Genomic DNA, 16,607 nt, shown 5'->3' on the forward strand with positions numbered 1-16,607 from the left:
GCCATTCATGCATCCTGTACATCAACATGCATGCATTTACTTATCTTTTCATTCTGAAATTATAAGTTTATATAGCTGAGTCAATTCAGGCTTTAGTAATCTTGACAATAGAAGGCCAAAGTTGATAAATACCCCAGGTGAGCTGCATCTGATTAAACAATTTAAGCTTATACATCAAGTACTTTAATTTTCTAGGGATCTGAGTGAAGATCGAAAAAATTTAGCCTGCACTTAAGCAACACATAACCCCTCCTTTTAGTAAACTTGAATCTAGAATTTTATCTAAAATACAGTCCGCAAGGCCATATAGCCCCCCCAACACGTAAAAATATAAATTTATAATTAGCAACTTTAGGGTTGCTTAAAATTGACAGTTTGCTAAATACTAGCGCACAACAATATACAAATACAACAATCCACATTTATTCAATTCCCTATAAATACTTGATATGTTATCCCTAGGCTCCATTAATTCAAAAACATTCCATACATATCCACAAGTGAAAATGGGTTGCGACAAATATGTGATAATCGCCCTTGTTTCCGTTGTAGGTTTAATAATCCCGGCGAGTGGGCAGAACGCGGCGCAGGACTACGTGAACGCCCACAACGGACCCCGGAGCCAAGTGGGCGTGGGGCCGGTGAGCTGGAATCCGACACTGGCCACGTACGCGCTGAACTATGCCAACACGATGACCGGGAGCTGCAATCTGACGCACTCGACGGGGCCCTACGGGGAGAACCTAGCCAAGGGCAGCAGCAGCAGCTTCACGGGAGTGTCGGCGGTCAACCTCTGGGCCGCCGAGAAGCAATACTACGACCACGCCAACAACTGCTGCATCGGCACCAACCAGTGCTTGCACTACACGCAGCTCGTGTGGCACGATTCCACCCAGATAGGCTGCGCCCGCGTCCGATGCAACAACGGCTGGTACTTCGTCATCTGCAGCTACCAGCAACCCGGCAACTGGGAAGGCGAGTCGCCTTATTAGAAATAACCTAATTTATGGACACACCATAGTAGTGGAAATGCATATATATAAGCTTTCCGCTCTGCTCTACACTAAATAAGGCTCTCTTTAATTTTTAGCCAAGAACATAAGCAACTGTATTACTTCACACCATACATTATTAGCTTACGTTCTTTTTCTTAATTTCTTTCTTCTTTTTTTTGGAAGTCCTTGAGGCCTATATATATGCAGGCCCAAAAAATATATAAAGCTAGCTAAGAGTTATCTAATTGCAGATGCATGATCAAATGTTTCTGGTTATGTGGGGAATTGCAAGTTAAGTTTAGCCTGTTAATTCTTTGTCTTGCAGATTATAACCTGTTCGTATATATGCTCTGTCTCGTACTTTTTATGTACGTATTATCACATATAGAACTAAAAATTATTACTCCCTCCGTCCCACGAATCTTGACACGTTTGGTTTCGGCACGGGAATTAAAGAGTTGTAGATTAGTGTTTTAAGTGTGTAATTAATAAAGTATAAAAGTGATAAAGTAGGAGAGAAAAGATAATAAAAGTGATAAAGTATGAGATAGAAGATAATAAATGTGATAAAGTAGAAGAGAGAAGGTAATAATTATTACCTTATTTGGAAATGGGTCAAGATTCGTGTACGGCCCAAAAAGGAAAACGTATCAAGATTCGTGGGACGAAGGGAGTATTATATAATGAACTATAATTAATATTTATAACTAATTAAAATTGAGACTTTAAATATACCCTATATATTATTGGAATAAGCAACCCTAATAATCAATCATTAACTAATTAAATCAAAATTTAAAAATAAATGTAATAAAATTATTATAAATTCCAATTTAATAATCGTAAAATTAAATTAACTAAAACATAAAAAATTAACATCGAAGAAAAAAATAAATAAAAATTTATTAAAATTGATAGTCATGAGAACGGAGTGTGACACCAAAGTAGGATAAATTAAAGCTCTCATCATGTATGCAACCAAATGGCATGTAAACAATTTAGTCGTGATAACAAAGAAAAAAAGAATTAATTTTTTAGAATCTTTAATTTATTTTATTGAATGCAAAATAGTTGCAAGTTCTTGATTAGTAAGCTAATGCTTGACTAAACTTTCAATTTTATATTATGGTTACTAAATTCCCTTAGTTTGAGTCTGGAATTAATTTTCAATCTGTAAAGCAAAATTTATGTGTTATATAAGCATGTTTAATAAAGTGAATACATATAAATTAATACTAATATGAATATGCATGGGTTAGTAAATTATAAGAAGACCGGGCATGATGAAACATGGTTGGGTTGGATGGCAAGACTAAATTAAATAATCACACTCCAATTAATTAAGCTCTCATACATAATGCCTCATGAATAATTAATTAATACATATCAATACTTGGGAAGCAAACACTCTTTAGGCAGAGTATTATTAAACCTGTGATAATCCTGGCAATAATCATACGTGACATAGTATTTCCTGACCCATCTCAGCAGCCTTCTCTGCGCCCATGTTAAGGTGTTGAATCTCTGATTATTCCACCAATTTGTGGGGCTTTTATCGGCGCAGCTTCCTCCATTTCCCTTCCAAACGCACGCATCAATCTTGTGCTCCTTAAACGACGCCACAAACGGTGCTTTGCTCCAATCGATCCTATCTTTCCCGCCGTTGGTGGCCCAGCTCTCGCCGTTCCAAAAACTCGCCTGCACGCTCATCCCCTGCCACCTCGGAAACGCCACGCCTTTGTCCGCGTGGTTTCTGTACGTCCTGATCGGAACCCAATCCACCATGAACCTGACCCAACAAAAATATCATATATACTTTAATTGGATCAAATTAAGATATATATGATGTTCAAATAAGTACTAAATATAATATAACATGGACCAAACAAATATTCCTTATCCATTTGGACATGCTCGATTTTGTGTAGTTCGATAGCACGATCGATAAAGAGAAGAAGGATCATTTTAGACTCTGATTTGCATTTTGAAGATTGTTGTGAAAATTTTGATTCTTTGTTTTTGGTTGAAGGAAGTAATGTCTGAGAAAGGGCTTACACGATTTGGTAGAGATTCCAAAGTATAGAGTAGGTGTGGAAATCTTTAGTTGGATCAAACCAGAGGGTGATCCTCTGCTCTCTGTTATCCAATCCATTTGCATATACATTAGTTTGTAGTGTATAAGGCTGTCCATCTACATTGCCCAAGAACTCGAAATCCAGCTCATCCCTATTCGGTTCATCAGATGTCAGCTGCATTCGCACCATACCAAATTAATATCATCAAATTAATTAACTATATATATGTCATTTAATTAGTAAGACATTACATAAAAGGCCACAACTGTGCCTGCTGAGTTCCCTGCCACCAACTTAATTTTCATGTCAAACTGCCCAAACAAGAACATCTCATTTGAAGCAAAACCCGAACCTGCACAAAGTCAAGAAGCATATATAATTTCGTGTTAAGCAGAAAAATTAATTAATTAACATGATAGATAACCTGAATCCTTGTCAAGAAGTAAGCTTCTGGTTTGACCATCCGCAGATGTATTAACATGGTTAGCTGACCATGTCACAAAGAAATCCTTGTTGAAATCTCCTGTGGAAACAACCCAAGCCCACGAATCTTGGATCAACAAAATCGAGATCAAAAGGGAAAAACTCCACAAATTATTCATGATTTATTTGTGCGATCAAGAATGAGGGCTTAGATATAAGGGGAGTCAGAGTCATGCACAATGTGAAGAGAACCACTAAGATTTTTTGCTTAAGCAAGAATATCTTTACCAGGAAGCAATGAAATATACTATACTATTTATCTGCCATAATTAAGCACTGCTATTCAATTAACTACATTGGCAAATTAAGTTTGCTTGGAGTTACATCAAATCACAACAACCTCAAATTCGTAGTTAGTAACAAACTACAATCATGTGATGTTCTAATCTAATGAAATATTAAATATAAAATGCGGCTGTTATTTATATATTATTATTCTTTGTTTCTTTGCAATAATATTCCAAGTTTTTCGCATACATAAACATGAACTTTATACGCTTTTCAGAACATTCCGTTGGCAGAAAGTGTAAGAAAAGTCAAAAAAACTGAGCTAGCTGGAAAATATTTCCAGCAAGTTTGTTCAATTTTATAGTCACCTTTATTGTGAGTCCAAATATTCTTTTCCTTGGATATGATCTTCCAATTGTATACATATATATATATACAGTGACGGAGGGAGGGGGGGTCCAGTGGGGGCACTGGGCCCCACTGAAAATTTCAAAATAATTAGTATATATATAGTAATATTTATATTTTTAGTTAAATATAGTTTTAATTCTAAAAAATTCTCTTCTTTTCCTTAGAACAATCATAAATTCACAATATTTTTTAATATAGGTTTGATGTTATTTTTTTTTATTGAAAGGGTGAATTTGAATTTTGAATTATCTATAATGAACGATCATAAATAAAAGAGTAAAATTTGAACTTTAAATGTAAATTTTTTTATGATCACCTTGCAATTTACTTTCCACGCAATTTACTTTTTAAATTATGTTATGGATTGTTTGTTTTAGTTTCTTTATTAATAATATTTTTTTAATTATAACTTGATTTTATTATGTGAATTATTAGATATTATAGTTAATATATTTAAGTAATTAATCCTAGTTCATATCAGTTATTAGCTCAAACCATCATATGCTAGTGAATTAGTTTTCATTTCTTTTTTGTATATATGTTATTTGTATTTACATTATTAATGAGAATTTAGTATTCTTTAGTTATGTGAAGTAGTGCGATAGTGAACGAATCCAATTATTACTTTTATTTTCAGATATCAAGTTATTAATTATTATTAATAATTCTAAATTTTGTTATGTAAGTTATTAGGACATGTTTTGATTAATCTTAGTATCTCACATCGAAAGATATTTTTTTGATTCTACATCGAAAGAGATTTATTTTAAATATTACAATGAAGTTTTTATACTACAATTTTAGAATACTAAATGTATAAAAAATATATATTATGATATAGCAATGTCTAGCTATTAATTTTAAACGATGCATTATACATAAAATAAATTGATAAAAAAAATAATTTATTTTTAACTTATATATATATATATATATATATATATATTATTTAAATATTATTATAAATTGGGCCCCCCTGAAACAAAATCCTGGCTACGTCACTGTATATATATATATATATAATAAATATTGTTTGGTCTCGTTTATATGTAAACATGATTAATTTAAACATTACACTACATTAATTAGAAGTGGATAGTTCAGACAATGGGAGAAACATGCCCCCAGCTAATCAAGCCAAAAAATAACACCTAGACCTAGCTACATTGATGAAGTAAACAATGCCCCATGCCCTTGTGTTGCTCGGCCCTTTTATTTTGACCATTAATTATGTTTTGGTATCATACATAACTGTGGATCTTGTTTTCCTATGTATTATTTCCACGTGGTCGGTTTCAGTTTTGATTTTATTTTGTGAGTAAAAGCATGATTGGTTGGTATGCGCGAATGAAATGCTAATACGAAATAATTAGAAATGTCAATAAGATCATCCTATTTAATTTTGGACTAATCAAGCGCTATATTTCTTTAATTTTCTTGTAAGAAAGTTTTTTTTTGTAACTTTAAATTGGAGAAAATAAAAATACATTTCACAAGTATTAAAAATCTTATTATTAATTTTTAAATTAAAATAATTAAGTTCAATAACTAACTAATAAAAAAAGATTATCAGATTAACTCTATCGGACTCAAACTATTTTCGATTTGAGTCATTCAGAGTTTTTTTTTTTGAACTGATTTTTTTTTACCCTAACCTATACCTTTTTTATCCATAAAATTTTAAATTGGGCAAAATTGACATATGTAATACTCCTATTTATAGACATGGGCGTATGATATGTACAACAGACTTGTGAAAAAAGAATATGGTTTGAGATAGTACTATCGATTTTGATTGATATATGATGTATTTACTTTCTGATGAAAGTTTGTTGGAGCATTATGGACCTTTTTCTGAATATAAATATCCAATATGCAGATGAGAGATAAATTAAGAGTTTCATATTATTTTATTTAGAGTTTTTTTTTGATAGATTTTATTTAGAGTTAATTGTAGGTAAATTCACACCATTTATACACTGATTTGTAATTTTGACAAGATTTTCAATTACAATATCTTTATATTTGTAGCAATTGCAACATTGTCATTTTTTAGAACCACCCATTTTTATGTTGTGTGAATTGGTTTGTCCGTCCAATTAATTGATATAGTGTCATTAAGTGAATTTCTTACATGTTTTTTGTTTTCCTTTTCAACATAACCTTTTACATCATTATACTAAAAGACAATCTTATAAAACCTTACACCTAATCGAATCTTTGTCCTAATTTTGAGAGTCTTAGTTATGACGTCAAATTAATGTTAATTGCTAATTGGGGATTTGATAGTTGCAAAAGCTACTAAATGTTTTGTGTAATCATTCAAAAATCATGTTACAAGCAAAAACTCACGTTAAGTTTATAACATTAATTAGATGCAATTATCTCTTAAATTATACTATATATTTTACACAATAGAAGTAAATAGATAAAAAAAACATTATTATAATAAGATAGGTTTCTCTAATAAAAGATATATATAGCATCATAATAAATTAATCAATCTACTTACAAACTAATACTCCCTCCGTCCGCCAAAAGTATTCCACAATTACTATATTTGGCGTCCGCAAAAAGTATTCCACTTTCCTTTTTAAGTCATGGTCCCACCATCCACCTTTATATTTTATCCTTACAAACACTCTTTATTTACAAAAAACTCACCCCAAATTCAATCTCAACCACACATCTCATAAAGTGGTGGGACCCTTTCTCCACTACATCAACATCATCTCCAATTTTATTAAACTCCGTGCCCAGCCAAAGTGGAATACTTTTGGCAGACGGAGGGAGTAATAAATTAATATATATATATATATATATATATATATATATATATATATATATATATATAAATTAGATCAAATAATTAAACAAATGAGAATACAATCCACATGACCTAGACCTAGAGGCTAGACATCTCATTTGTCGTGAATTTGCTAGCCCGCCCTATTTAGGTATAATCTCAAATTTAATGAGTGGTCTATTTATATAAATGTGTCCTGCTCAGACATCTCATTTTCGTGAATTTGCTAGCCACCCTACTTAGGTATAACCTCAAATTTCATGAGTGGTCTATTTAAATAAGTGTGTCCTGCTCAAATGCACTTGGAGCATCCGCAATGGGGTTACATGATAGCTTACATGATAGTGGGGTTTATGATGGGGGACCACATAGTGTAAAGATGCTGCAGTGGGGTTACATGATAGCTTACATGATAGAATTAGTTTTGATTTTTTCATTTTTCATTTAAGTTTAATTTCATAAATTTAAATTACACAATTTACTTCAAATTTAAATTGCATTAAATTTTAAATTCCTAAAAATTACATAAAATTTAATAAAATAAAAACAAATACTGCAAATAACTATTCCGGCCCTAGAGGTCCGAAACGTGCCCAAACATGCTCCATCAAATCATATTGGAGCGCGGCGTGCAACTGCCTATCTCGGAGAAGGACATCTCTTTGGACATATTCCTCGAATGAAACGGGGGTTGCTCGACCACTCTCCGTCGAGTCACTGCTAGACGCCCCATGTCCCGCGTCGTCATCTCTCCAATTGGTTGCTCCTTCACCTTCATGCTCCACAATCATGTTGTGGAGAATGATGCAACACAGCATGATGTCCCGGAGGTGCTCCAAGTACCAATTCCGCGCGGGACTGCGAATTATTCCCCACCGTGCTTGAAGGACTCCAAAGGCACGTTCAACATCCTTCCGTGCCGATTCTTGCATCTTCTTGAACCTCGCCTCCTTCTGATTTGTCGCCATCGGTGGACTCTTGACGAAGCAACGCCACTCTGGATATATGCCGTCGCACAAGTAGTAGCCCATCTGGTAGTAGCGCTGATTCGCCTGAAAGAGCACAGGCGGGGCAGTTCCATCCAACACGTCGGCGAAGAGAGGCGACTGGTTGAGAACGTTGATGTCGTTGTTCGAACCAGCGACACCAAAAAAGGCATGCCAAATCCACAGATCGTGGGATGCAACGGCCTCCAATATCAAGGTGGGCTCTCCCTGATCCCCGCGTGTGTAGGCGCCGTGCCACGCCTTTGGGCAATTCTTCCACCCCCAATGCATACAATCAAGACTCCCGAGCATCCCGGGAAATCCGTGTCGCACCTCGTGCATCTGGGTAAGGCGTGTGATGTCCTCCGGCGTTGGACGGCGTAGATAATGGGCTCCAAAAGCCCGGATGACCGCCTTGCAGAACTTCTTGAGGCATACACGCCCGGTGGAGTCGGCGACTCTGAGATACTCGTCAAAAGTATCCGCAGAGAGCCCGGTGGCTAACTGGCGGATAGCCGACGTGCATTTCTGCAACGGGGAAAGAGAGTCCCGACCTATTGCATCAGTGGTCATGTGGAAGAAAGTATCTACACCTTGAACAGCCTCCACGATGCGCAAGAAAAGCTCCTTCTGCATTCGAAAATGCCGCCGGAAAAATGTAGGTCCGTACGTCGGATTGTCGTGGAAGTAGTCTTGCATAAGACGTAGGTGGGCTTCCTCTCTATCACGGTGGACGTAAGATCGGGGACGTTTCACACGTCCCGCCTCCGGAGCCGGCTGGCCATAGATGTGAGCAAGCAGTTGTTTCTGCAACTCTATCTCCTCCATGATCGCATTAGCTACACCGTCGGATGAATCAAACGAAGAACCGTGGTCGGATTCCGCCATTGTCGGAAGAAATAAGATGAAAGCGCTTGAAAGAGGAACAAGAATGAAAGAAATTGAAAGAAGAAGGAGAATTGTAGAGTGAAAGTGAGGAAGATGAAGGAGGAAGATGTAGTTATAAAGAAAAGAAAAATTGAAAAAAAAAATTCCAAACGGTCAAATTTTGGCACACAAACCGAGGAGTCAAAGCAGTCAAAGCCTACAAATAATGATTTAAAATTCGAATTTCCATTTTTTTTTTTAAAGAGGCGCATGTAAAACACGCGCCTATATATTACCGTTTAAAGGGCTACACGATAGAACGTGTAGCCCTCGTGTAAACCTCTCCCGCAACGGTTACACGATAGCTCATTTACACGATAGCCCTATCGTGTAATGGCTATCGTGTAACCATTGTGGATGCTCTTATAGAAGTTTAAGGCAATAATAATATTAAACATATAAAAAAAATCAAAGATTTAATTGTACTAAATTTAAATATTGTTGCCGCCTTCTTTAAATTACTTTTCCTACAGACATATTCGAATCACAAATTTAAAGTCGTACACATCTGTTTCGAAGAAAGAAGTCCTACATGTCTATATTGATAATGGATATAAAACGCATCCTTTTTTTGTTTTGAGTGGTCGATAAAAAATGTGGTCTCATAGAAGCGACTCATAGCGAAATTGTAAACTACTGTGTGGAAGAAACCGAAGATGACCCGGTCATTATATATGGGTGAACCCGAAAACCGGAACTAAGCTAATTCAATCAGGAATACTATTTTTTTTTTTTTGAGAATAATCCGAAGCAAGTAAAGCTGCGCTGCTATCAGTCTCCAATCCATTCCAACTGTATATGTCGTATCTCGCTGCACAGTTGCAAGAAAGAACAACCTTCTTCCATTATTATCACTAGATCAGAGCTATAAGAGAAGAGAAAGAGAGTGTGAGGGAGCTGTCAAGGCCTCCTATTTACAGCAAAGAGAGATTTTCCAGCAATTTCGAGTTTTGAAGTACCTATCTTTTTTTAACCAATTTCCTATTCTTCTTTGGGACCTCTTTTCCGCTAAAGGTATGTAATTGTTTTTTATGCTCCTTAGCTTCATAATTAATTGTGTATTTCGCAATTTGTTTAGTGTTTTTTGTTCTTTACTTCGTTATGGCCTGTTTGGCATGGCTGAGTGATGCTTGTGGTGGGATTGGATTCTGAATGAGCTGAATCATGGGACTTTTTTATGTCGTAGTGATTATTGCTTCTAATGAATTGTTTCTGGCTTCGGCTTTGGGTATTTGTTGTAGAGATTCGCTTCTGACTTCACTTTCTTGGGATTTTGCTTCCACGATTTATTGAGTTGTGAAGTCAATGTTGGATGTTTTATAGTTTCTGATTTTCTCTATATGCTTGTATCTGGATTAGATCTTTTACTATTCACGGCTCTGATTTATGCCTGAATTCTTGTTCTTGTAGATTTTCTGTTTTTGTCTTTGGACTTTCAGGCTACAGTAGAGAAAACCTAGGATAGATTGAGAAGATGGGCGAACTTCAGGGAGGCTTGTTGTTGAAATTAAGTATGTGGAGTTCCTAGGCCTTGTCAAAATTATATTTGGTAATCATAATTTAATCATGCTACTTAACAGAAACATTCGGCATTTACTTTCATAAAAGAGTGATTTGATCTTTAATTTTTTCTGTATATGCTTTATTCAGTCAAATGCAAGCTTGCTTGCCTTCCTGAGGGGTTAGGGTCAGCGTAATTAAGGTGGTCAGTGGATGAAGCTTCAGTTTGCAATATAGCAAAATTACTGACCGAATGGCATAAGTTCCAAAGGATTTTTTTTTTTTTTTTTTCAAATAATGGGAATGAGGTTTTTGTATCTTCCTTTGATGCCCTCAGTTTGCAAACAAGGGTGGGGATCGTTTGTTTCCTCTTCTGAATTCCGCATCTACTATCCTTACAAGAATACCATTTTTTTATACGTTATGATTATTCAAAATGATGCTTCTGAGGTTTACATTCCATATGTACAACTTAGTTCATTGCTTTTGCACTCTATCATTCTCCCTGCACAAGGCCATCTCAATGTCATGGAGTGTTTTAAAGTGTTTCTGGTGATAGTTCAATGTGGTTTGTTAGAATATTGCCAGCAAATATTTTTCCTTTAGTAGAAGCTCACTTAAGCTTGGTTCTTTACTCAGTGTCATGTTAATGGGATCCCGAAGAAAGTTCATGTATAGTTCATCCGTTTTTCGAGTACTCTGGTGCAAATAATTGATTAGAAACAAAATCATTCATTCTAAATAAAGAATCCTCAAAATCTTATGTAGTGGAAGACTGCAAGAGAGGTTGACTAGAAATCACTTTTGGTTAAGCTTGATTTTTGTGGTGATGTAAACTGTATTAGGAAATTTTGTTGTTCTCACTAGTTAAGGAGTATATCAGTCTTCTTTTCCATCTCACCCTGAGCATATTGATATTAATGCTGTCTGTGTATCAATGATGTCCTGATAAGTTAACAATCTCTAACTTCTGTCAAATATAAGCTTGTATACAATTGAATGACCCTGAAAATTATGTTTTGGGTATGTATACAAATTTATTTCTTGTACAAACCTAAATATATGAAACCATATCTTGACTAGGAACCATGTACCATGGGGGAGATATTTTCCATGAATGATCCTCTTCTAACTGGCAATACTGTGGATTATTTGAGGGTTTTCTGGTCATCTGAAGTTTTTAATAATGTGATTGTCATCGTGAAAATTACATTTTTTTTTATGTTTCTGTTCTTAAGTAACATGAAATAGACTTGGAAAATGTTGCTATGTTCTATGAGAACTTCATAAAAGTGAGTCTACTTCAATTATAAAATTTGATTTCACCTTGATATTTTTATGTTAAAAAGCAGGTTCTTCAAATAGCGGTGAGAAAGGAGAATACGTGAAGAAATCATCTTGTGAAATCATTATGTATAGACAATCACCCAGCAGGAATCAAAGATCCAAAGGGATCAAGGTAAAAAATGTCCTGCAAGTTTGTTTGCTGCTTGCTGTTTGCTTTTGGTTGCTATACCAAGTAAAACATTCCCATGACAAGAAGACGGAATTTGATGAAACTGATGCCAAAAGCTCACTTCAAAAAACAAATAGTGACGAAATTATAAGACTCGGAAGGAAAGATATCCGTCCCCGAGTGGACCTAACGGATAAGAATGAGGGTCATGATGAAATATCAGAAGAAGAGGAAACTACTGAAGAAGTAGAGGAAGATAAGCATGGGGAAGATGATCCAGAAGACAAGAAGGTCGAAGAGAGGGATGATGATGAGGCAGCAGGTAGAGATGATGAAAGGGAAGAGCATGAACAAGAGAAATTTGATGCAGAAGTTGATAGAGAACAAGGTTTGATAGATGGTGGGGAGAGGGAAGATGGCGAGGATAATGAAATGCAAGAAACAGATTCTGAAGGTCATTTCCAAACGGAGAAGCATAGCACTGTTGACGATACTGATCATGATGCAAAAGATAGGATTGCCCACGAAGCACGTGAGGAACATTACAAGGCAGATGACGCTTCTAGTGCTGTGACACATGATACACGAGTTGTGACTGAAAACGAGAATGAGCACATGGAGAACTCAAATGAACACCCTGGAAATATTTTAGAAGAGGAGATGAAAGAGAATAACAGTGAAGAAACTTATGAAAGTGAGACCAGGAAAGATTTGGAGGTGGATGGCAGGGAAGCAGGTAGAGATGGCCATCAATCAAATGTCACAACCACGTCAGTCAAGGATGACACGTTACACGACTCTGAGAATGGTTCTACTCCTAATAATGCAACAACAGAAGGATCCACTGATCATTTGACAAGTAATAGCACAACTACTGAAGTTACATTAGAGAGCAAGGAGTTGCCCTCAGATAATGCAACAGAGAGCAAGCCTGAGTTAGGTAGCGGTCAAGGGAACGTCACCGAGGGTACATCTTCTGAAGGATCCGACTTCAAAACTGTTGATCCAGAGCAGCCCAATAATTCTATCTTAAATGTGGACAGTACTCATTCGGACTCTAATTCAACAGGTTCTGCTGAAACAAAAGATGCAGAATCACTCCCTGAGGAGTTCTCTGATTCATCTAATAATAGTACGGACTCTTCTGTATCCGATAATACAAGATTAGAGGCTTCAAATGAAGAAGGGAACAACACTACAGAGTCCTCGTCAGAAAAGAGCAATGAATTCGATGGTGAGAAATCAGATACAAGTGATGGTACAGATGAAAACTTGGATTCTACATCGACTGATAACGCTGAAGAAGAAGTTCAAGAGGATGCTATCGATATATCTGATACTTCCAATTCCATGGAGGAGAAAGATATACGAATGGATCTTGACACACTCCCTGAGATACAAACAGAGGGAAGTAACAGTGAAGATGTTGCTGCAGAGTGAATATAGAGGTAGCAGGGTACTGTTAATCGCATCAATTTCCTTGAATTTAAGTTTCACCCTTTTTTCCCCCCTTGAATATGAGGGTCCGCATAGTATATTTTTGGTCTTTTTTCTTGTGTGTGAAATGTTAAGCTTTTGCTTCCAACTTTGCATGTAGAACTTAGGCAAGGTGACGGCAACCGGCTTTTTGCCTCGTAATGTATCAATCAACTCATCTAGTTTTTGCTTATGTTAGTAAGTTTGCAACCATGTTCTTCATTCATTGATGCATTAGTATTAATCATGCTTGGACCAAAGACATCTCAGTTTGGGATTTGAAGTCACTGACATAAAGGGACTGTGTTTGGAGCCAAATGTTCTAGTTGTAAATAGCTGTGCTATGTGGTTTAAGATTAGGTGAAGCTATTTATATCAGAATTAGTTGAAAAGGACTTTTGCAGTATTGGTTGTTGTATTTGTTTGTTTTGCAGCTGCTATTCAATGGGAATGTATTTCTTGATTGCAATTTTCAACATAGTTGAATTTGATATTATTGTGGTACAGGTTGGGTGCAATACCCCTCTGGAAGCATTGAAGACTTTAGTTGAAGTCAAGAATTTAGCTAACCCACTTCAAAGAAAGCCTTAGAAAAAAAATGGATAAATTCATAGAAAACTCAGTCTAACCTCAAACTCGTGATCATCTTCAAATTTATATTATTGCTGTCGCTATCGATCTTTTTATTGGTGTAATCAGCCGGGTCTGAATAACCAACTACTATTATTTATTAACTAAATCTTGTAACTGTGATGCAGTATGCAGCATATAACATCTACATGTCCGTCATTTCGTTACAAGGCAATTAATTGGATATTAATTTATCATATTTGATTATTAAGTTTGTTTGTAGTAATATTACAAAGCTCTGAATCCTATTTCGTAGCAAAATTATTGTAACACCCCAAATATTTAGATTTATTATATAAGTTTAATTATTAGTATTTTTCGTGTATAGCTTATTATTTTTAAATAATTACATGATAAATATAGATATGCACCATTAATTTTATCTAGACTATTATTATTATTATTATTATTATTATTATTATTATTATTATTTTTTTTTTTGTTTCCTATTAGAACTAGAACTCTTTAAAGACTAGTATAAATATGAAATCAATTTACAAACCCTAGACATAGAAACTCGAAGCCAACAGTAAATTTTAGTCGGGTTTTGGAGAGCTGTGGGGCGCAGGAAACGTGAGGAGCTGGAGTCAGTTTTTCGCAGGAAATCAAGTTCTGGCAGTTTCGGGAGAACGGCCATAACTTCCTCCACAGAACTCCGATTCAGGCGAAACAGGCGGCCACGGAAAGCTCTCTCGAAGACAAAGAAGTCGTATTTCTGGGCGAAATACGATTTGAGGACGTTTGAGACTTCAAACGAAGGCTTGAAGCTGACTGGTCTGTTCAGCTGCGAGTTTGACGAAAACTTTAGAAATTTCAAGAGTTCATATAGGGATGCGTTGGTAGAAATCATCAAAGGGAGTTATCAATTTCAAGAATTAGGTGAGGGATTTTACGCTTATTCATATGGTTATATATGTTTTTATTATCGCGTTTGATTACTTGTTTACGTGCATCTTATGTCTATGTTGTTATGTGTGATCATGGGACCTAAGCCATTGATCTATGTTATGTGTGATCATGGGACCTAAGCCATTGATCGATCATGGGACCTAAGCCATTGATTTATTGTTATGTGTGATCATGGGACCTAAGCCATTGATCGATCATGGGACCTAAGCCATTGATCGATCATGGGACCTAAGCCATTGATTTATGTTATGTGCGATCATGGGACCTAAGCCATTGATCTATGTTATGTGCGATCATGGGACCTAAGCCATTGATCTATGTATGTGTTTGGTTATGGGACTTAAGCCATCGACTCAAACTATGATTATGTTTGTCAAGGGGCTCCGGTCTCTTGGCAGGGACGGAGCCAGGAATTAATTTCGGGGGGGGCTGAAAGTGTACGGGGGTTCGGGGGCGGTAGCCCCCGAGAAAATTTTTTTGGGCATTCTGTATATTTAAGGAATTTTTTTATTAAAATACGAGCATAATACTAATAATAACGAACAATATTTTCATAGATTATATAATTTCAATATATCACAAAACTTTTTTTGGACATTCCGTATATTTAAGACATTTTTTATTAAAAGGCAAGCATAATAATAATAATAACAAACAACATGTTCATAGATTATATATTTTCTATATATTATAAATTAGTTTTAATACATTATAATTTTTTTTAGCATTTCATACATATTAGACATTTTTTATTAAAAGACAAGTATAATAGTAATAATAACAAACAATATTTCATAGATTATATAGTTTTAAATAACGGAATTATCCTTAAATTAAGTAAGGGGTTGGAATTAAATCTATTAGAGAATATAATAACCAAATACTCTTTTATAAATCAAAATTATTTTATAATAGGTATAAACATATATCTATATATTTTTTAAAATTTAAAAAAAAAAAAAAAAAAAAAAAAAAAAAAAAAACTCAAAATTTGGGAGGGGGCTCTAGCCCCCCCTAGCCCCCCCCTGGCTCCGTCCCTGTCTCTTGGCGTATGTTTGCAAGTATGATAATGTGATTTGATTATATATGTGACGTATGTGGATATTTGTTATGTTCCTCACTGAGTATATTTTCAATATGCTCACCCCTTATCGTTTCAGTTTTGCAGTTTCAGAGTCGAAGTGGCCATGGAAGTGGAGAATGACTAGGGATAAGGATTTCTTTTACATTGGACATTTTAGTTGAACTTATTAAGTTTTATTTTATTTTCATGTTACTACTTTAGTTTTGGCAAGTTGACTTTGAAATTAGTTTAAATTTTCTTTATAAATCAATAAATTTTATTTTCACTATATTAGTTCTTCAAAGTTTTTAATTTGAAAAGTTTATGAAAATTGGGGTGTTACAATTATTCCACATCAAACAGTGACCAATATACAAAATCAAATCAAACTTGTGCATTTGATCATTTTATCACGTTGCTAGAAAAGTTTTTAATTCTTTTCACCATAACTCCGCCAATATATTATAGTACTATTGGATGAGTGGAGACTACTTTAAATTTTCATGAAATAAAAGAGAGAGTGGGTAGGTCAACAAACTTACACATACCACAGAAGTGTGTGGGCAGGAAACAAACAAGCCTTGCAATTTGAACTGTCAACCACTACTATTAAGGAATTTAAAATACTCCCTCCGTCCCATGAAGTATGACCCAATTTTTTT

At 35.2% G+C, this 16,607-nt stretch overlaps 3 protein-coding genes across 5 annotated transcripts; 2 read left to right on the forward strand and 1 right to left on the reverse strand.

The window, feature by feature from the left end:
* The first annotated feature begins 475 nt into the window (after positions 1 to 475).
* Positions 476 to 1,305, forward strand: LOC131005228 (pathogenesis-related protein 1-like). Its single transcript, XM_057932068.1, has one exon. The coding sequence runs from the start codon at positions 507 to 509 to the stop codon at positions 990 to 992; it is 486 nt and encodes a 161-aa protein (XP_057788051.1). The 5' UTR covers positions 476 to 506; the 3' UTR covers positions 993 to 1,305.
* Positions 1,306 to 2,308: 1,003 nt separating this feature from the next.
* On the reverse strand, positions 2,309 to 3,927 carry LOC131005229 (probable xyloglucan endotransglucosylase/hydrolase protein 10). The gene is made up of 4 exons (XM_057932069.1): positions 3,495 to 3,927; positions 3,322 to 3,422; positions 3,051 to 3,244; positions 2,309 to 2,784 (listed from the first exon to the last, which is right to left on the reverse strand). The coding sequence occupies exons 1-4, from the start codon at positions 3,670 to 3,672 to the stop codon at positions 2,382 to 2,384; spliced, it is 876 nt and encodes a 291-aa protein (XP_057788052.1). The 5' UTR covers positions 3,673 to 3,927; the 3' UTR covers positions 2,309 to 2,381.
* Positions 3,928 to 9,402: 5,475 nt separating this feature from the next.
* On the forward strand, positions 9,403 to 13,556 carry LOC131005230 (uncharacterized). Of its 3 annotated transcripts, none has more exons than XM_057932073.1 (3): positions 9,603 to 9,925; positions 10,322 to 10,460; positions 10,562 to 13,556. In XM_057932073.1, the coding sequence occupies exon 3, from the start codon at positions 11,823 to 11,825 to the stop codon at positions 13,305 to 13,307; it is 1,485 nt and encodes a 494-aa protein (XP_057788056.1). In that variant the 5' UTR covers positions 9,603 to 9,925; positions 10,322 to 10,460; positions 10,562 to 11,822; the 3' UTR covers positions 13,308 to 13,556. The 3 variants fall into 3 exon arrangements, with proteins under 3 accessions (XP_057788054.1, XP_057788056.1, XP_057788055.1); XM_057932072.1 differs by having other exon boundaries at positions 11,764 to 13,556; XM_057932071.1 differs by lacking the exon at positions 10,322 to 10,460 and having other exon boundaries at positions 9,403 to 9,925; positions 11,764 to 13,556.
* Positions 13,557 to 16,607: the final 3,051 nt, after the last annotated feature.

This window comes from Salvia miltiorrhiza, chromosome 1 (assembly GCF_028751815.1).
Source record: "Salvia miltiorrhiza cultivar Shanhuang (shh) chromosome 1, IMPLAD_Smil_shh, whole genome shotgun sequence".
NCBI lineage: Eukaryota > Viridiplantae > Streptophyta > Magnoliopsida > Lamiales > Lamiaceae > Salvia > Salvia miltiorrhiza.

Coding starts and splice junctions, on each gene's coding strand:
- LOC131005228 (XM_057932068.1), top strand. CDS start 507: ATGGGTTGCGACAAATATGTGATAATCGCCCTTGTTTCCGTTGTAGGT.
- LOC131005229 (XM_057932069.1), bottom strand. CDS start 3,672: ATGAATAATTTGTGGAGTTTTTCCCTTTTGATCTCGATTTTGTTGATC. Junction 3,423..3,494: donor ACTTCTTGACAAGGATTCAG/GTTATCTATCAT, acceptor GACTTTGTGCAG/GTTCGGGTTTTGCTTCAAAT. Junction 3,245..3,321: donor GCACAGTTGTGGCCTTTTAT/GTAATGTCTTAC, acceptor GTGCGAATGCAG/CTGACATCTGATGAACCGAA.
- LOC131005230 (XM_057932071.1), top strand. CDS start 11,823: ATGTATAGACAATCACCCAGCAGGAATCAAAGATCCAAAGGGATCAAG.